This window comes from Martes martes, assembly GCF_963455335.1.
Source record: "Martes martes genome assembly, chromosome: 15".
NCBI lineage: Eukaryota > Metazoa > Chordata > Mammalia > Carnivora > Mustelidae > Martes > Martes martes.
This window is the reverse complement of record NC_137903.1, coordinates 51,698,836-51,719,443: the sequence shown is the minus strand read 5'-3', so window position 1 is coordinate 51,719,443 and position 20,608 is coordinate 51,698,836. Positions and strand designations below refer to the sequence as shown.

Below are 20,608 nucleotides of genomic sequence, written 5' to 3'. Positions count from 1 at the left end.
AGGCCGGTCCTGCAGCATCTGGCCAGCTGCCTGGGGGCCCTCCTGCCTGCCCACCAGGTCTTGTGACAAATGCCCTCCGACAGCCGGGGAAGCACAGCTGTCACCGGAAGGCTCGGGGCGTGTGGGCGGGCAGCCAGCGGCCCGCGGCTGCAGGGGCGTCTCTCGGGCTGGTAACCTCATTATCTCTGCTGTCGGAGCAGGAGCCCCAGGGAGCACAGCTGCTCTCAGCAGCACGTCGGAGGGGCCGCCTGCCTGGGAAGTCGTGCAGAGCAAGGTCTCCCCTGCCAAAGGAGGCTTCACGGGGCCGCAGGCCTGGAGATTCACTTTCACGTCCCTCCAGTAAACCCTCCTCGTTCCAAAACTGTGCCTGGGCCTTGCCAGGGTTCGTATGCACAGATGGTGCCTTTATTCTAGCAGTTCTTTTTTTTTTTTTTTTCTTCCCTTGGGCCCCAAAGCAAGGTTAGGTGCAAAGCATGAGCAACAAAGAAAGAGACGCAAGCAAGCAAGAAGAGAAAAGAATAGGCAAGAAAAGAGAAAAAGAAAGAACCACAGACTGCCCGAGCTTGTCCAAGGATGTCCCAGGGAGGCCCCAGAGTTATGCCATTTCACATCTGTCCTCTGTCATCCAGGAAACTGCTTGCTGCCTTCTCCCAGTCAGGCCCCTTTCTTGGGGTCACCCATGCGGTGGGCGAGACACGGGATTTGGGGGGCTTTCATCTGGGATCTGAGCCTGGCTGAGCCTCTACCTGCCTGGGTCCTCTTTTAGTGGACCCTCCCTGGTGAGGACAGCCCAGCGTCTGTGACAGTGAGGACAAGGGGCAGCCGCGGGGGATGCTGAAGTCACGTCAAAGAGTGTGACTCCAGCCACAAGCCCTCCCAGCCTGCCCCGGGACCCAGGGACGGGAGGAAGGAGATGACAGAGGGTGTGGGAAGGAGACTGGAGGCAGGGGGGTGGCGACCGTCTGCTTTGCTCTCCACTGATGTTCGACCTTGAGCCGTGTGCCAAATGTTCGTGTCTGCCGCAGAACGTCCTCATCTGTCAAGCAGAGAGCACACCTGCCCTGGGCCAGCCTGGCTGGGGAAAGAGAGCTCGGCGGAGAGAAATGGCTTGTCAGTGGGAGGTTGTGGGGCTGCCGTTATTCTGTACCCTGGTGTGGGCTGTATGTCACCGTCTGCCAGACAGCTTTGAAAGAGGGCCACAGCTCTGGACTGTGGCTCTGGACCGGCCCGGGAGGCCGCACATCTGGTAGGTGGGGAGGGCTGGTAGAGGACCGTTATGATGAAAATCGAGCCATTGGCTGACTTGGCGTGGGTCCAGCTTAACTTCTCTCAGCCCTGAGCGGATGCCTGACGGGTTTGGATGGGGACTGAGGCAAGCAAGCACCAAGATTTACAGAAATGTCATCCCCCCCAAGGAGCAGAATGCGACGGGCTGAGGCCTGACTCCTCGCGTCTGTGGTGGGGGCTTGCATGGGTACGTGTGGGTGCAAAGAGAGGCAGAAGGAGAGAGGGAGGTGATGTGTGTAAAGACCATCTGGCTGGGCACGGGCCCAGTCCAACAATGCCAGGCCCTTCCCCCGTCCTCCCGGATAACTCCCGTTGCCTGCCCAGGGAAGGAACAATAGAATAATCTGGAGATTTTCCTGCCCTTCTTAGATCCTCCTGGGATCTCTGCGTCCGGTCCCTGAGCAGATGTCCAAGGCGGGCCAGCTTCCCAGCCATGTCCAGAGATGCTCAGGGCCATCACCCAGACCCTAGGCCCAGGACCCCAGGCCCCGGGCCGGCACCCTCTGTGCAGGAGCTGGACAAGGAAGGCTGCACATGCAGGGCATTTTCTGGCACAGCCGAGCTCAATACTGTGAAAGCCCTTCTAATCCCTGTTATTTCCTTCTAATCCCTCCCCCGCCTGCTCTGGCCCGTGTGTCACCCTGCAGGACCTTTGGTCCCAAGCCGGAGTCTGTGCTGAGCCCCAGGCATGAGGAAGCCAAGCATCTGCTGCAGCAAGCCCGCATGAAGGCCCGGACGCGGCCCCTCCGTGCCAGCCATGAGATCGTGCCCGCCGTTGCCCAGGGTGGCCGGTGAGTGGGGCCCCGGCCAGGCTGGCCGAGGAGGGCTGTGGCAGGGAGGAGAGGTAGGATCTGGCCGAAAGGCTGCCGCTCACTCCTCCCTCTGTCTGCGTGTGTGGTTCCCATGTCAGGGACTCGATCTGAATCATTTAGTCTGTCAACGCACCTTGACTGGGTGTCGAGTGTCAAACATCAAGTCGTCAAAGGTGAGTGACATAATCCAAGCTCCCTAGGGGGACAAATGTCACGGTGTCCAGGGAGAAAGACAGGCACACGGGTTAGTACAAGTCTGTGCGCTGTGGCGTAGAAGCGAGACAGGTGTGCAGGGCAGGAAACCCGTACCTCCACCTGGAAAGGAGAGTAGAGGCTCGAGAGGCTGGGGATGCGAAGGCGGGGCTTGACGGAGGTGTAGACCTTCACTGGACACATGCTGGGGGCTGGGGTGAGCATCCCAGGGCAGAGACCCTGAGCAGAAGTACTATGCTCATGGGGGATAGAGAGAGTGGCTCGAAGGCCAGAGAGCTCGGTAGAAGCGCGTCGTGGAAGTCATGCTGAACAGTGTGGAAGAAATCTCCAGGATCTGTAGCAGGTAGAGAGCATGACCACACGTGCATCTTAGTAAAGCTGTTCTGGCTCTGATCCAGGGGCCCGGGGCAGTGAGCGCGCTGCGCTGTGGTCCTGGTGAGATGGGACGGGGAGGAGGCTGCGGAGACAAGGCATTGCCAAGAGCCAGAAGCAGGCAGGTTTACTGAGGCAGCAGAGAAGGGAGACGGGTTGAGACTCTGGAACCAGACCAGTGGGTTCATACTGGCTGTATGCCATTAGGGAAGCCTCCGTGCCTCAGTTTTGTCATCTGCACGGTGGGAATTGTCACAACGCCCATCTTACGGGGTTGTTGTGAGGGTTACATGAAGTCCCACGTGTCAGGTGTGTAGAACTGAGCCCAGCGCAGAGTGGTCTCTGTGTGAGTGTTCTCTCACACCTGTAGCCCTTGAGTTAACTGGACGTGGGAAGTGTGAGGCAGGGAAGCATCCCAGGTGAAGCCCAGGGTCTGACTGGATATCTGGAGGTTTGGTGGCGCCTCAGCCTGGGGGTGAAGTCTAGGTGCAGGGTCGGGCTTTGGAGGGGGCTGCCCGTGGACCTCGCCCTGGACTTACTTATCAGGCAGTTGGATACGGGATCTGTAGAGGAGCAGAGAGGTCAGAATGGCCAAATTGGGCATTACCCTGCTTTCACGATGCTAGGGTCATGGGTTGGGGGTGAGCCGACTGGACATGAACAAGTTCAAGGACATTCAGACCAGCACTTCACCTAGGTGACCACTCCTTGGGTGACCTTGATCCTGTCATCGTGCCGTTCCATGTACTGTGCCCCTCCAGGAACCATTTACACATGGAGTTCACACACCCGAGCCGGTGCACCTGGGTGGGCCTGACTCGGAGCTGCCAGCCTGTGCCACACCGGGCCAGCCCCAAAGCAGGACGTCTGCGCTGTTGACAAAGCCTGTGCTTTGGTCACCATGATGGGCATGCTGGCTGTGCTGGTTTCCATCACGTGGTACTAGCGGGAGCGGGGATTCTCAGTGGAACTGGACCATATGCTCTTTGATGGGGAGCACTGAGCCTGCTCATGGAAGGTCGTGGCACCGCTGAGATGACTCCAGCATGTGCAGAGGGCTGAGGCCTGCCTCTGGGTTCAGTGTCACTGTAACACCTAGGAGGGGCTCCTAACCTGGCAAGCAAGCTACCCTTTTATTTCTGTGTCTGTGTCTTGTCACCCTCTGCTTGGAGGACACTAGCTGGGAATGGGCATGGCTTCTTGGGAGCATCCAAACTATTCTCCTCTGCATGTATATGGCGCCCAGAGCCTTAGAGTTTCACAGAGCCCTCCGTTCCACTTTCTATAGATCCTTGGGCTGGGTTTCATTGCCACAAAACAGTCAAGAGGATGATTTGCAAAACAGACATGATTGTATGGCGGTCCTGTTGGACACCTTCTGTTCCCCAGATCCCCTGAGCAGCTCATAACAATCCCAGTCACTGACCTTAAAGTACGTTCCCTTTCGTCAGGCTGTCCCCCGGCCATCGAAATGCTATGGAAATGCAAGGTGACCCACTTTAACAGCTGCCGTGTCCAGAAAAGAATTACTTCGACTTGGCAGCACTGGTGAATCCTCAGAGGGGGTAGCTGAAAAATCAACGCCAGATGGCTTGCTGCAGATGCTTCTAAAGGTTATGCTTGTCAGATCACCCTGGAGAGCCATGCTGAGTTCACACGGAGATGCCACACGGGCCCCAGGCCTGAGTCAGACGCACGAGCGCCCCCGTACCCTCCCCCGCCCTGGGCCCAGAGGCATCGCTCCTTCCAAAGAGCAGTTCAGTGAAAGACGGATGGGAGAGTGGGGGCAGTCTCCAGAAAGCCTCCTCTGTCCTCGGTCCGGCTGGAGGTGGCTGGGGCAGGCCCGAACAGACAGGCTTTTCCAGCAGGTGAAGAGGTGGCAGGAGCTGCCTTTTCTGGAAGCAAATCAGTGTAGAAACCCAGTAGCTCCTGGAAACACAGGCTTTTGCCATTTGGGGCACAGGCACACTGAGGTTGCTATTTCTAATACCAGGAGGGCAGAACATGCCAGAAAGATGCAGGGCCCGGGAGGGGTTGCACCACGAGAGCTCTTGTCCTGTGTCAGGTCGTGGCTCCGTAAAGACTGTAGAGCATGTGTGGGTTGCGTGGATCGTGTGGTTGGAAACGCACTGTTACAGGAAGTGGGCCTCCAGAAAGGGCTTCTGCTCGCCTCTTGTTCCGGGGGGATGGGGACGGGATGCGGATTCTCTGACCAGAGCCTTCCCTTCCTGGGCAAGAGGGCTCTGGAGAGCTGACCCAGAAACCCCCGCATGGACGGCGACCCCTCAGATCCTGAGCAGTGGAAGAGACACAGGTGCAGGTGGGGTCCTCAGGGGCCAGAGCTCGGGGATCCAGGGGCTTCACAGGCACCAACAGAGAACGGTCCCCAGCTCAGGGATCCCAGGGACCTCCCTGGCCATGCGGAGACAGGAAGGGAGACCCTGACCCACCCTCACCAGGGGGCGATCCTAGCGAAGAACTTCACATCTCAGCCGCAAACCCCTCTCTGAATGCAGACCCACATTACGACTTTAGGGGGTCCCGAGGCACTCTCACCTTGTCTGCCTTCCTCCATAAGAAAAGTTAAAAGTTACAGTTTACGACCATGCTGCTTTAAAGGTATTACATATTAGAATGTTTTCTTAGACTTTAAAGTCTGTTTTCTTCTGACTTGAAATTGAAACATCTTCATGGGTCCCTGGAAGTATCGTGGCCCATAGGCATTGCGGCTGCTGTGCGCAGTGGGTAAATAGGGCCTGGCTGAGTGTGAGCTCCAACAACAGGAGGACGGACAACTCTGCAGAATTCCTCCAAGCAGAGCTTTTAAGCAAAGGTTCCGCTCAGGCTTCAAAGCAGGCAGACCCACTTGCTTGACAGTAGTTTTAAAAAAAAAAAAATTTCCTCCTGGAGCAGTGCTCATTGACAGAAAATACTGGAGTCAGGATTAGCAGCCGGTATGTAGGCCTCCAGGGCCCATCCCAGGGCAGGGAAATATTTAGCCAACACCTAGCCACGACCTCCGGGGAGGCCCCTGTGCTTGCCCTGTGGCACTTGAAGCTGCACGATTTAGGAAGTGTTCGTCCCCCCCCCATCCCCCCCACTTAGTGTGGCAGGCAGGACCCTGGCTGTCACTTTCCTCTGCCCGCTCAGCATTCCCAGTTAAGTGACCAGCAGGCCTGTGGGATCAGAGGCCTGGGCTCCAAGGTTTGAGCCGGTAGTCTGCCTGACGTGGCCCGGGTGAGGGAGGGCCCTAAGCTCCCAGCTGTAGCTGGCTCCCATGGAGATTTGCAGAGACTCAGTCTTGAGCAATGTCATTCTGACCTCATAGCCCATCCCCGGATTCCCAAGGGTGGTAGCCTTTATACACCATATTGGACCCCCTCAGCCATCCAGACCATTCCAACCCATCAGGACTGGGAGGTCAGCCAGTGGCTTTGCTGTCAAGACACAGAGGCAGGGGTGGCTAGGGATGGCCAGTGACACCCCCAGGGCACCGGTCACGTTCACCTGAGCCACACAGGCAATGCCATTTATTCAGACAGAAAGGACAGCTGGGACGGACAGCCTGCCCAGGCCGGTGGATGCTGTGTCTGCGTCTGGGCCGCTCTCCCCACTGGCTGGCATGCCTTAACAGTAATCGTGAAGTGTGTATGGTTTCTTCCCGCTGCTTTCTGAACTCCTTTCCTTTCAATTGTGTATCGGAGTAGTCCTTCTGTTGGGTAGCTGTAAGCTTGGTGAAGGAGAAACTCACATTAAGGCAGCCTATATGAAAGCATTGGCATCCTTCTTGCAGAGTCACTGGAGCATCCAGTTAGGGGAAGGATTAGTAAATCCGCTAATCGCCCACAGACATTTCATTATAATAAGTTGCTGGCGTCTCCAGGCAGCTTGAGCCAGTTGCTCTCTGTACACAATGCTACTGGAGAAGAGTCTACTTCTCTGCTGGGGGAGGTGGGGGGTAAGGGGGCCAGAGGAAGGTAATGTTAGGCTTCGGAGACACTTTGAGGACTAAAAACAGTAACATAACACATGGACTACACCAGTATAGATAATTGCGTATGTGGGCACACTTCTAAGCAATTGGAAAGAAGTAGCAGGTCTCCAAAATGCATGCTCCTGTCTCCACGCGGGACTAGACCACCAGCTCAGTCAGGGTCTAGTTCTATTTTTGTGGCCCTGTCTGAGGGAGAAAACATACCCACAGCTTGCCTTTACAGCCGCTCAGGTGCCCGTCAGCCTGGGAGCTGGTCCTGTGTGGCCTCTTCTTTCTAGGAATGAGGCCGGACCATGTGGCCACGGAAGAGCCTTCCAGCACTAACATCCTGGGAGTCTGTGATGACAAATGAGTGGGGCAGGTGGTGCAGGTGTTCAGAGGAGGAGATACGATCACGGTGCATTAGTCAGGTTTCTTCAGAGGAAGAACCAACAGGGGTGTGTGTGTGTGTGTGTGTGTGTGTGTGTATGGAGAGAGAGAGAGAGGGACTGAGATTTGTCTTAAGAAATTGACTCATGTGATCGTGGAGGCATGATAAGTCCAAAATCTGCAGGGTAGGCTGGCAGGCTTCAGACTCAGGGCAGAGTAGCGACTCCAATCTAAAGGCATTTAGTCTACTGGCAGAATTCCTTCTTGCTCCAGGAAGATCCGTATCTGTGCTGTTCAGGCCTCCAGTGGGTTGGATGAAGTCAGCCACATCGTGGATGGTAATCAGCTTTATTCAAAGTCCACCCACCTATCGCTTCTCGGCCTTTTGGCTAAGATCAAGTGCAAAGTCCACCCACCTAAATTTAACCTACCCAAAAAATGTCTCCCCCAAAACATCCAGAAGACTGTTTCACCAAGTAGCTGGGCACCGTGGTACCCATCAAGTAGACGCATGAAAGTAACCATCACACATGGGATGTCGATACAGCAGGTAACATGTAACACATAGGATTCTGACGCAGGCAGGTTAAGAAAAAAGAACCCCCTCCCAAAATACCCAGGAAATGGGGCAAGCGGGCTGCATGATGGGGAAGAGGTAGGAAGCTTGGGGGCCCTTTAGAGTGGTTGATGGGGGGCAGAGCTGGGGAGAAAAACATTGCAGAAGGTAGAGGCACGGTGTTTTTACCACAAAGACTGGGAGCTGAATCCTGTGCCCCCTTGGGGGACAGTGTGACAAGGCTGTGCTCCAGAAGGACCACCAGACAGGAGGCAAGGAGGCTGGGTAAAAGGCGGGAGTCCAGTGTGAGTGATAGAGAAGTGGTAGATGAGAAAAATGGTGTGAATGTCAAACACCGAGCAGTGCATTGACAGCGACGCCACTGCAGGGGAAAGGAAGGGAACGTTTAGTCCTTCCTTAGGCAGCCTTTGAGAGGAAATGCCTGGAAACTCAGGTTCTCGGCTCCGGGGGGTCCTGGTGTGAGATTTATGTAGTGCTTTCTTGAACGGAGCAGGACTTGACCACCAGCACAGTGTCTCCCGGAGCAAAGGCCGGTGACAGGATGACTCTTCCTAGCACAGTCTTTGTCCTCACAGCTTTTCAGAGTGTGGGGAAGGGGCTGAGGAGGGCAGGTAGGTGGGTGCTGGAACAGACAAGATGCAGAGTCCAAGGAGAAACATTGGTAGTATTCTGTCTAAATTTTGTCTGAGCAAGATGGTTAGGAACCCTGAGTGGGCACCTGTGGGAGCAAGAATGCTTAGAAACCCTGACTTCAGGTCACCCCATGCTCTGTAGAGATTTATAATTCGCTTTCCCATTAAAGCTTTATAGCAAATACAGCATTGGGAGAGTTCATCCCTACCCGATGCCCATGAATGCCAGGCTCGCCTCCTAAGTGTGCATGCACACACGCACGCGCGCACACACACGTGCACACATGCACACACACACACGCACACCCCACTACGAGGATTTTGCTGTCATCCTTCTGTACATCCCCTGTTCCTATATAATGCTTCATCTCGAATCAGGCTGCGCCAGGCTCCAGAAGGAAAGCCAAAAGTAAAGAAGCGCCTATTGGTATTGTTCAGTGCTGAGTCTCAGGATCGGGACGGGCTTGGAAGCCACTCGGAACCTACGTGGGGTAACTTTGGAATTGCGGTTATCACGGAGCTGTACCCCCGGGTACCTTCCTCCGGGTCTCCTGCCTGTGACCCGTCTCCCCCTGTCTCTCCACCAGAGAAGGCCGGAGAAGCCCAGTCCCGGACGCGAGGATGCCCTTTGCCTGCAGAGACACGCCGCAGAACGGGAACACGAGCGACTCCTCCAGCGGGGAGTCCAGCAGCGGGCAGTGGCCGAAGCGGGGCGCCTCCCCCTCCCGCGTGCGCTTCGAGGACGAGTCGGCCCGCGACGCCGAGTCCCGCTACCTGGAGCGGCTGCGGCAGCGCCCGGCACAGGGCGGCGCAGGGCAGACGGCGGCGCAGGGCCCGCTGCGCTCCAAGCCCGAGCTCGCCCACTACGTCCGCGGGGGCTTCGCGCGCACCGACGCCGGCGAAGGCGCGCTCTGCCGGCTCGTGGGGCGGCTGGAGCAGAGGGGCTTCCCCGCGCCGCCGCCCGCGCGGGGCAGCGACAGGAAGTGCCAGGCCTGCGGCAGCTGCCTCGACGACCGGCGCCCCGGCGCGGACCCCAGGGCCCTCCAGGAGCGCGAGGGGGCGGGTGGGGGGCCGGGGGTGCGGGCGGAGCCCCTCAGCGCTCGGGGCCCGAGCCCCCCCTTCAGGACCCTCCCTGCCGAGCCGCGGGGCCACACCGAGTGGATCCGGGAAACGCACATCGGAGACGCGGCGCGCCCCGAGGAGGCGGACTCCGCGCTGGACAGCACGGACACCTCCGACAGCTGCAGGACCGACAGCGAGGAGGCTGGGACCTCGCAGCCCAGCAGGGCTCGGGGCCCGGCCCGCGGCAACAGCCCCCGTCCGCGGGGCTCCAGGCCCCGAGGAGGCTCCAGGTGGTTCCGGAAGGCCGGATCGGAGCTGCCCGGGAGCCCTCAGGCCCCTCACTACCTGCCGGGGGTTGAGCACATGGAGGGCGTCGCGGAGGTGAAAGAAGGCAGAGGACACCTGCCCGAGGGGACTCGGTTTCCCAGAGAAGATGCTTTCGCCAAGCCTCCTGCCCTGGAATCCAAAAAAGCTTCCCTGGGCTCCCAGCGGCCGCCTGGACCAGGGCCGGGAAACCACTGGGTCCACGCTGTGGATTCCCGGGCTCTGAGCAGGACAGCCTATCCCCTGGCCTCTTCCACGAAGCTGGAGTCCTCGGTGCCAGGCAGACAAGCCCAGGATGGAGAAAGCCATGAGTCTCTCCAGACTGTCTCTTCTTCCTCCCTGCAACAGAGTCACGCAGAGCCCTCTGCCCTGCACCAGGCCCAGAAGGCGACTTCTTCCTTATCCGCGGAAGGCTGGGTGCCAACCCCTCCATGTTCAAGGAAAACCACTTCACCCGTGTCTCACAGGAAGGCAGCCCTGGCTAGACCCCGCAGGCTAGGGGAGCAGGGAGAGCCTGTGGACCCGCCTCTGCCTCCTTCGAGAAGTGGAGTTCCCAGGACCTGTGAGCTCTCCCCTGCCCAGACCCAGCCCTGCGGCCCTCCAGTCAGGCATCCTCTGCTGGCCCTGTCCACCAACAACTGCAACAACAGCAGGACTCCGGGGCTGCAGGAGCCCCCCGGAGGGGCCGGCCTCGAGGGCAAGGTTGAGGAGGGCCCCTGCAGCCAGGAGCCGCCCCCGGAGAACGGCAGCAGCCACGGTAAGCAGAGACCCCAGGCCAAGCGCTCTGAGCCCTTCCTTACCTTACATCTGACTCGATGGCATAGCTGTGCACACTCCCGGCAGCCTCTTGGAGCCCTTCAGAGCAGTAGCAGGTGTTTCCAGAACCCGCGGGGTCTGTGGGTTGGGTATAAGACTCGACATCAGCCTGGATGCAAATTAGCCACCTCCTGGGTGGGTAGGGGGAGGCAGAAGGCAGGGAGGCGGGGGTGATTCCCTCCGACTGCGGGGGACCCTGAGGTGTGTACAGAAGCAGCAAACTCTGGCGCTGGAGGCCTGGACTTTAAGGGAATTTTACTACTAACAGAGCAGGAATGATGCAACAGCTCTAGGTTTACTGTTTGCTTAGAGCAGTTGGTGCCTACAATCACATGGTTGAGGCGCTTTCCTTCAACATCTTCATTTCATTCATTCCCTCATTCATTCGTTCAGCACTGATGGAACACCTGTTACATGCCAGGCATCATAGCAGGCACTGTGGGGAGTACATAAGTGAATGAATTCAGCAGGAGTCCTGCCCTCGAGACCTTCTGTGGCCAGGCAGACACGCCGTCTGGTGACACAGCGGCCAGCGGGCAGAGCCCTCCCAGACCCGCAGCCCTCCTGGGCAGGCTCCTGGGCAGGCTCCTGGGTTTCAGCAGGAAGGGCTACAAAGGGTTGAGGGGCATCACCACCGCCCTTGGAAGATGTCCTTATATTGTGGACCGATCCTGGGCATCAGCGGTCATGGGCTCTGATCCCTGGTGCTGTGATCTGAGGGGAGCAACTCAGCCATTTCACTCTTAGGCAGAGATAACAGGTCTGCCTCCCAACAGCCTTGCCTTCGCGTGTCCAGAACTGTGACAGCCCTGGGGTTGGTGTGGCTTGGGAGGGATCCAGGGCCTGGAAACACAGTGGAAGAGGGCAGAGAGCTGGTAGACCGGGCTGACCTTACTGAAGATGTCGTGGCCAAGTGACCTCCTCCGGGGGTGCTGGCCACCCCCTCTGCTGCACACAGACACAGACATTTCCCCTCTCCTTCCCTTGCTGAAGAAGGCAGGCACTCCCCTGAGCTGCCTGCCGCCCGCCCTCTTCTAAGGTCTGGTTTCTTCGGTGGGGCGGGCTCTAAGCTGGCTGCTGGCTGCCCCCAGCCACTTCCTGAGAAGCTCCTGTCCTACAGTCGCTGGCCTTTCTGGGGAGCCTGGCCTTCACCTCCTCGGACTCCTCCTCTCATTAGCCAGGAGGTCCTGGCCAGGCCACACCAGCCCTCCATGTTCCAGGCTCCTCCTCTGTAACCTGGGGTCCTAGGAGAGCCTGTCTCCTGGGAACCCATGACGTCATCTCTGTAGAGGGTTTAATTCATTGCCGAGCACCTCAGATGTGCTCCAGAAAGGTGCCTGTCATTACAGCTGTTAGACCTCACAACCAATAAGACTGTGGTTTGCGTCCCAGGAATGCAGAAGTTCCCCGTTCCCGACCATGTCTCTTGTTATAGGAAGGGCCTGACTTCTCACCAGCAGCCCCCTCATCGTACAGACACTTATTAATCACCAGCTGCATACCAGTTGTGGTGCTGGGGGTGGGGAACTATAGCAGTAAACAGCCCCTCATTCCCGTCCTGCTGCGTGTGGGGCTCACCACTGCCTCCGCTGCTCTCCTGCGGCTCCCGCCTCTCTTGTTGGGCATGTCCCCTCCCATGACCGTGACCTGCGGGGACGGTTCAGCAACACAGGAGGGCTGTGGTCGTTGCAGGAGGAATGCAGGGCTTTCCCGACCCCACAGCTGCTGGCACGGTCAGCTCCGTGAGCATCACCCTCTCCCTGGCCTCGGAGGAGCCAGAGTCCAGCCGGGAGCCAGAGGGAGGTCTGCAGAGGCCAGAGATGAGTCCCGGAGGGCAGGTGTCATCCCGGTGAGTGATGGGAGCAAGAGCCCGGACTGTGGGAGCTGGGGGGCTAGGGGGTTGGGTGGAGAAAGAGACCCCCCTGCCTGGCATGACTGGCCTCGCTACTCCAAAATCCTTAGAGGGTTCCTAGACTTCTTCTGGGCGTGGTGCTGTAAGACTCCTTTCCTCGCCACTCTGAGTGTGTTGCACACGCTTGCTCACTCCCCACGCCTCAAGCTCCTGGTACTGTGCTCGGCACACTTGAGCAGACAGTTCCGACCCTTGGGGTGCTCCCCAGGCAGGGCAGCCTGAGAGCGCTCGTTTCTGACTCAGGGCTTGGAAACGAGCCTGGCATTCACCTTTCCATTCATTCTCTCCTTCCACGCGGAGGGGCTGAGTCCTCGCCCCGAGTCCCCAAAGTCTTGGTGAGCCAGTGCTGTGGCCCTGACGTTCTTTCCTGCACTACACCACATTCCTGGTGACACCGAGAGCCAGGTCCCCATCTCTAGCGCCCTGTGCTCCCCAGAACCCCCGCCCCGTATACCTGCTTTCCCCCGACTTCTCCACTAGGGTGTCTGAGAGGCCCCTGACCGAACGGCTTCCCCAGGCCTTCTTCCGGCAAACACACCATCCACACGGTGCTCACGCCCACCCGCCTTCCCCGGCCTCTCTGACCCCCTGGCATGCCCCCTGCAGCTGCTGCACCCCCCTCTCTGGCCTTTCTCCCGGTCTGGGCTGCATGACTTCTTTCTGACAACTCCAGCAGCCCCAGCGGCTCTTGCCTTCACGGTCGCTCCTACATTCCTTCTCGGCATAGCAGCCCAGGGTATCTTCTTGAAACCACCATTAAATAATGTCATTTTTCCTGGTGAAAACCCCCAATGGTTTTTTTCTCCCACTTGGAATGGAATCCAAGCCCCTTACCTTGGCTTCCATGCTTGGTGGAAGCCAGCCCACCTGCCTGCCTTGTGGGCTCCGTCCCAGTGCTAGTGGCCTGGCCCCATCGAGCTCTGGAACATGGAACCTCTTCCTGCCCAGGAGCTGTGGCCTCCCCCTGCCCCGGCTTCTCCCCTCCGGCCTCAGCAGGACGGCTCCTCCTCACCATTCGGCTCCCAGCCCGGATGCCGTCTTCTCGGAAAGAGCTGGCCATCCTCTCTATCGGCTTGGCATTTCTCGATACTTGCTGTGGGTTTTTCTCCTTCATTTACTAGTCTGAGAGTAAGGACTTTGTGCTGTGTCACATACCCCTGTTGTTTCTAGAAAGCACAGAGGCTCTGAAGAAATGCTGAATGAATGAATGGAATGAATGGGTGGGTGAGCCCGTAGTTGGGGGTGAGGCCCAGGGTCTTGCCCGAGCTCTTTTCCGGAAAAGCTGCCCAAACAGAGCATCCTGCGGATGTCCTCTCGGGCTTTCTGTAGCCGCCTGTCACGTGGTCCACAAGGCTGGCCGTCGTGGAGCCCGCAGGACCCCGAGGGGCAGTCCGCCCTCCCCCCAGCCGCCTGCCGCCCTCTTCACCTCCACCCTTGCATTGCAGAGCATCCCCTGGGGTGAGCACAGGACCTGGGCCGCACTCCGCTGCCCCTTCTGACGGGAACAAGAAAAGCAGCAGCAGCCTGGCCTCCACCCTGGGGCTGAAAAAGTTCTTCCTGGCCCTCGGCCACGGTGCCAGGCCCAAGCTGGGCAAGGCCCGCAGCCACAGTGTGGAGCAGCTGCAGCCCCCCGCGCCGGGCCCGGCGCCCCACACCAGCACCCCCAGAGTGAAGAAAACCCCGTCGTTACAGTCCCTGCATCTGGTGAGTCTGAAGGGCCCAGCCAAGGGCTGAGTGGCACCAGCGCCACTGGAATGGAAGGTGACATGACGGGAAGGGCTGAGGATGCCCCCAAGGAGCCCAGGGGGAGAAAGGGAAGCTACTGGCCTCCCCACACTTGATCCACGAGACCCGGCTCCCCGCAGGGGTAGGCAGCACCCCGCGGTTCTGTTCTTCAACCCGGCTACCCCAGATGGGCTCATCCTAAGCTTCTCTTCCTCCCTTTGTCTCTCCCTCAACTCTGCCACCTCTGCCAAGCCCTAGAGTCTACTGTCTGATCATTCTGGAACCTTCTCCATGACCATAGTGCCTCTGTTAGTCTGCCCAGGTCACTTCACACCCAGACTAGTGCGAGAGCCTCCCGACTGGCATCCCTGTGGCGTCTTTCTCCACCTGGTTTCCACAGTCGTCCTTCTGATACGCAGATCTGGTTATCTACCCCCTTGCCGAACATCCGCCATTGGCCCCTTATCACCCGCAGGGTGAAGTTCAGATCAGCTGACATGGCCAAAGGGCTTCTGCGATTTGCCTTCATCCCTCCTCACTCTCCTTCTAACACCCTCTCTGCTATCCTTGACCTTGCTGTCCTGTCATTAGGCCACACACTGTCTGACTTTGAACCTTCACCTGAAATGTTTCTCGTACCTTCTCTCCCTGCTAACGTCTGCTCATCTGGCAACTCTTCAGAAATTGCCTCCTCCATGAAGCCACCTCCAATCCTTTCTTGGGCTGAGCTGGGCGGGGGATGGGAGGGGGGTGGGGGCTCTGCTCTATGTTCCCATCCTATCCTGTGCTCCCCTCCTTCGGGGAACTTGCCATGTAGTATTTTAATGGATTTTTGTCTGCCTCCTCTCACTGGAGTATGAATTCTTTGAGGAAACACCCCTTGATCTTTATATTCCCGATACAGGTTCCCCTCGTGTCCAAAATTAGAGAGTTCCTACGAAAACATCCATAAGCCAAAATGGTATAAATTGAAGAAGCAATCACCGTTAATTAATATGGAAAAATTTTTGAACACTCTCAGACCCCCAAAATAACCTCTCTCTGGCTTTTCTGAAACCCCAGGACGCCTCTGGCTGGCGGATGCACACATAAACCAAGCAGGAGCCCAGACACTCACGGATGCAGTGGTGTGGCGGCTTGATGTGAAAACGCTGACAATTGCTGTATCTTCTTATTTGATTGTCCCCTTAATGATTATATAGTGTCCTTTGTCTCTTGTTACAGTCTTTGTTTTAAAGTATATTTTGTCCAGTATAAGTATGGCTACCCTGGCTTTCTTTTCATATCTTTTTACATGACAAGTGTTTCTCCATCCCCTCACTTTCAACCTGCATGTGTCCTTAGGTCTGAAACGAATCTCTTGTAGGCAGCGGGTCTTGCTTTTTTCTCCATCCCACCAGCTTGTGTCTTTTGATTGGAGCATTTAGTCCACTTATAGTCAAAGTAATTATTGATACACATGTACTTATTGCCATTGTGTTACTTGTTTTATGGCTGTTTTTGTAGTTCTCTTTTGTTCCTATCCTCTCTTGTTCTTTTCTCTCACAGTTTTGTTGGCTTTCTTTAGTGATACACTTGGATTCCTTTCTCTTTGGTTTTGTTTTGTTTTGTTTTGTTTTGTTTTGTTTGCGTATCTATGACTGGCTTGTGATTTGTGGTTAGTGTGTTGGGTTTATAAATTACATCTTCTGCATACAACAGTCTACATTAAGTTGATGGTCACTTCAGTTCAAACCCATTCTTTACTCCTCTTCTCCCCACTCCACATTTTAAGAATATGGTGTCCTACTTTACATTTTTTTTTTAATTTTGTGAATCCTTTGACTCATTTTTGTAGATATACTTGACTTTACTGCCTTTGGGCTTCCTACTTGTCTTATTCCTACTTATGGTCTTTCCTTTCCACTCTAAAAAGTTCCCTTCAACATTTCTTATAGGGCTGGTTTAGTGGTCCTGAATTCCTTTAACTTTTGGCTGGGAAGCTCTTTATCTCTCATATTCTGAATGACAGCCTTGCTGGATAGAGTACTCTTGGCTGCAGGTTTTCTTCCTTTCAGCACTTTGAATGAATCATGCCCCTCCCTTCTGGCCTGCAAAGTTTTTGCTGAAAAATTAGCTAATGGTCTTATGGGGTTTCCCTTGTATGTAACTGTTCTCTTTTGCTGCTTTTAAAATTCTCTTTATCACTAGTTTTTTACCTTTTTAGTTACCATATATCTTAGTGTGGACTTCCTTGGGTTGATTTTGTTCAGGGCTCACTATGCCTCCTGGCTCTGGATCTCTATTTCCTTCCCAGATTTGGAAAGTCTTCTGCCCCCTTTTCTCTCTCTTCTCCTTCTGGGATCCCTATAACAAGAATGTTATTATGCTTGATGATGTCACTGAGTTCCCTAAGTCATTTTCATTTTTTAAAAAATTATTTGTCTCTCTGCTTTGCAGCTTGATTGCTGTCCAATACCCTATCTCCAGGTCACTGATCCATTTTTCTGCTTCCTCTAGTCTACTAGTTATTCCATCTAGTATATTATTTTTAATTTTAGTTATTGAGTTCTTTATCTCTGATTAGTTCTTTTTTATGCTTTCTATCCCTTTGGTAAGGGTCTCACTGAGGCCCTCCATTCTTTTCTCAAGTCCAGTGAATATCTTTATGACCATTATTTTTTGTTATTATTATTATTATTATTATTATTACAGAGAGAGAGAGAAAGAGGGCAGGAGGGACAGAGGAAGAGGGAGAGAGAGAATCCAAGGTAGGTTCCATGCCCAAAGTGGAGCCTGACATGGGGCTTGATTTCACAACCTGGAGATCATGACCTGAACTGAAATCAAGAGTCTGATGCTTAACCAACTGACCCACCCAGGTGCCCCTGACCATTACTTTAAATTCTCTATCAGGCATATTGCTTATCCCTGTTTCATTTAGCTCTCTTGCTGTGATTTTGTCCTGTTCTTTCATTTGGGACATATTCCTCTGTCTTCTCATTTCGTCTAACTCCCTGTGTCTGTTTCTATGTATTAGGGAAATCAGCTATGTCTCCTGCTCTTGAAAGTAGTGGCCTTATGAGCAAGAGCTCCTGTCATGCCCTGCAGGGCAGTGTGCTCTGTTCATCAGAACCTGGTGCTTGAGGGGTGTCCCCTATGTGTGTTGCATGTGCCCCACTGTTTTGCCTTCAGTCTAGTCATCTGCAGTGGCTCTCTTTGCCTTTTATGAACAATGTTTGATCCCTGTGGTGTTAATGGGCCACTGTCAGGTTGTCTTAGACTTGATTCAGACCAGGAGTTTGCCAGAGATGCAGTAGGGTATTTTCTCTGTGTTGCCCCCCGAGAAGTTTTTGTTGGTAGGCAGGGCCTGCCATCAGACCGGATGTCTGCCCCCAGCCCACTGCTGGGGCCACAGTCTCAGACTGATGTGTATGGTTATCGTCCCCTCTCTCCAGGGCAGGAGTCACTGTTGGGGCTTCTTTGCACACTACCAAGCTTGTGGCACCACTTTGAATGGGCTCTAGCCAAGGGTGTTTTGGAGGGGCCACGTGCACAAGAGAATGAGGGTATGGGCTGCGCTGTTAGCAAGTTAGGTGATAAGTGTTGGTGCTGTGCTTGTTCCCCTAGTTGTCCATGTGTCTAGGCTGAGGGGCAGGGAAGGGAAATGGTGTCTGCCAGCTCCTTTGTTCCTAGAAAAGTCTCCCAAAGATCCCTGCCCTTCCAGCATAGGCTCTATTAGTAAACAAATCTCCCTCCCATATATCCCAGTTGTTTTTCATCCTGCTGCTTCTCTCCGCTGTATCTCAGCAGGGCTCTTTGCTGTGCCATCTCTTTAAGCTCAGGGACTCAGTTTCCTATCATCTCGTCAGGTCTCCCAGAGCCAAGGCCATGGATTTTTAAAGTTCCAGTGTTAAGCCCCACTGATTTTAAGAACTCCTGAAATTAAGCCTCTCTGATTTTCTTTTTCTTCCTTTTTCTTTTCTTTTCTCTTCTCTCTCTCTCTTTTTTTTTTTTTTTGTTGTTGTTTAAAAGACTTTATTTATTTATTTGTCAGGTAGAGAGGGAGTGAGAGAGCACACAAAGGGGAATGGCAGGCAGAAGGAGAAGCAGGCTCCCAGCCAAGCAGGGAGCCTGATGCGGGACTGGATCCCAGAACGCTGGGATCATAACCTGAGCCAAAGGCAGATGCTTAACTTACTGAGCCACCCAGGCATTCCAGGCCTCTCTGGTTTTCAAAGCCAGATGTTATGAGGATTCACCTTCCATGTCAGGTTCCTCATGCTTGGTATGCCTGGCGTGAGGGTTTGGTCCTCTTCTCTCTCTGCACCCAGTGTCTCTCCCTCCCTCCGATGGTCCTTCAGGTCCGGTTAGCTCCCAGTCTCTGCCCCTCCTCCCCTCTTCAATGTGGACTCTTCTCTACATTCAGGTGCAGAGAGTCTGTTCTGCCAGTATTTGTGTTGTTTTATGGGTTATTTACACTCATATGCATGTTATCTAATTGTATCCATGGGACGAGGTGAGCTTAGGATTGTTGTACTCAGCCATCTTTCCTGGAAATCCTCAGATAAAAAATTTTTAATGTAAACAATCATAAAAGCGATACTAAAGAATCACAAAGTGTTACTATTTTAACTCTAAAGCCATATTTATTATTCTTCAATTAATTTGCTTTCACTCTTATTTCTTAATGAAAAAAAATAGATTTTCTTTATAAATGAAATTATTAGTATCCTAGTGCTAAGTTTTTTGGCCAAAAAAAAATTGAACCTTCAGATCACCTGTATAGACCCATCTACTTGAGTAAATTATGGTATTGCAGACGGGCACTTTGAAGTAGTGACAAAAGCTTGTATCATCACTTTCTTAAAAAGCCCTCGACCGAGTTCATGGTTGGGGTCAGATCTCTGCCAACTCCTGGCCCTGTGGCTTTTCTCACCTGCAATATTGGACTCTTACCACCAGGTGTCACCGTCCCACCAACATCGGAAAGCGGCCTCCTTTCAGAACCTCCATTCTCTGCTGAGTGGCAAGGGAGACCGGTCCAGCCTCTACGTGGTAGGGGAGCCTGGGGACCACAGTGCAGCTGGCGGGTAAGAGTGGGCAAGTGGCATGGGGGGTAACCCCAGAGCGTGGGCAGTAGAGGGGTAAGCTTAACTCGGTCCTTCATCAGGTGCCATGGGAAGCTTGGAGCCCACACCTCAGAGCCTTGCCCTGTGCACCTGAGCTCTGAGAAGGTGTGGAGTTGGTGGAATGGGGGCAGTTGGAAGGTTTGACTCCTCCATCCCTCTGCTGTCTGATGACATGCTAAAATTAGAATGTTCAGAGAGCTTCCTGAGCCCAGCTGAAGATCCGATTAGAGATCCAGAGACAGGGTCCCCAAAGAGGCACCTGACTTGTGTCCCTGTCTAGAGGACTCCCACCCCCCTGACAAGACCATCTGGGGTAGTTGCTCTTCCCTGGGGCTCCATGGCGGCACCTCAAGTGGCCTGTTCCCTCCTGGAAATGTTCTATAACATTATAGCTTTTGTTAGATTCTCAGAGAGGTCTGTGCACCCACAAAGATCTAAAATTGTGTGGAGGAGGTGGGAAAGGGGGGTAGTAGGGGGCTTGTGGTTTGCAGCAGGCTTTGCGGAGCCTCAGAGAGAAGAGGTGTCTGTCATCTTTAAGGTGGGGAGTGATTGGGCCCCAGGGCCCAGCCCTCTCTGCACACACTGTGTCTCCGGTCCCCTGGCAGAGCAGCCAAGGCCTCACCCCGGCGTGCCCTCAGTGTGGAGGACGTGAGCACCCCCAGCCAGGCGCGCACGGTGGGCCGTGTGGTGGAGGTGTTCCCAGATGGCACAACCCAGCTGCAGCTACAACGCTCGCCGGAGGGCTCTTTTGGCTTCTGCGTGGCCTCCGGGGATGGGCGCCGCGACGCAGGTATGGCCCCTCCCCTCCTCTGGGCTCCACATCCCTGGGGCCTTCGCAAACCACTTTTGGCTGTGGGCATTTCCAGAATGCGGCTGAGACGTGGAGCTCCAGACTCAGACAGCCTCATAGCCAAAGGGCTGGAATTCTCCCTTCAGGGGCTCTTCGGGAAGAGCCAGGTGCGGGGCTGCTGGGTGGATAGGGAGGGCGAGGCGGACTCCGCTGCCCTTGTGCTGTCCGCTGACATCCTGAAACCGGAACCTTGAAGGCTTTTTGCTGGAGCGCCCAAGGGAGACGGTGCTTGCTGGGTCTCGGGAGGCCTTTGATGTGGCTGGTGTGTGTAATGGCTCCCTTCCTCCTGTGGCTGAGTGTGTCGGGGCATGTGGAGCGTGCCCGCCTGGCTGGGCGTCTGAGCCCCTCCCGCAGCGCTGACCCCAGAGGGCTACGTTCTCAGGGATCCTGCCCTGGCCGCGCTCTGCCGAGTGATCGCCGAGGTCAAAGTCATGTCACCTGGAAAAAAAAAAAATCTGCCTGCTGCCAGGTTTGCGGACGGCAGCGAGTTCTCACCTCTGTTCCATCCTTCATTGTTTCAACAAGTTTGCACTGAGCTCCTACCAGGTGTCC

At 55.2% G+C, this 20,608-nt stretch overlaps 1 protein-coding gene across 1 annotated transcript in view; it reads left to right on the top strand.

Annotated features, from left to right (window-relative positions):
• Positions 1–20,608, top strand: part of KIAA1614 — a gene marked incomplete at its 5' end in the record, with an annotated part of 36,566 nt that overhangs the window by 10,997 nt on the left and 4,961 nt on the right. Inside the window, 6 exons of the mRNA XM_080824504.1 lie at positions 1,935–2,078; positions 8,844–10,399; positions 12,151–12,307; positions 13,816–14,074; positions 19,040–19,167; positions 19,812–19,996. Coding sequence (XP_080680630.1) covers positions 1,935–2,078; positions 8,844–10,399; positions 12,151–12,307; positions 13,816–14,074; positions 19,040–19,167; positions 19,812–19,996 — 2,429 coding nt within the window. The remainder of the gene's footprint in view (positions 1–1,934; positions 2,079–8,843; positions 10,400–12,150; positions 12,308–13,815; positions 14,075–19,039; positions 19,168–19,811; positions 19,997–20,608) is intronic.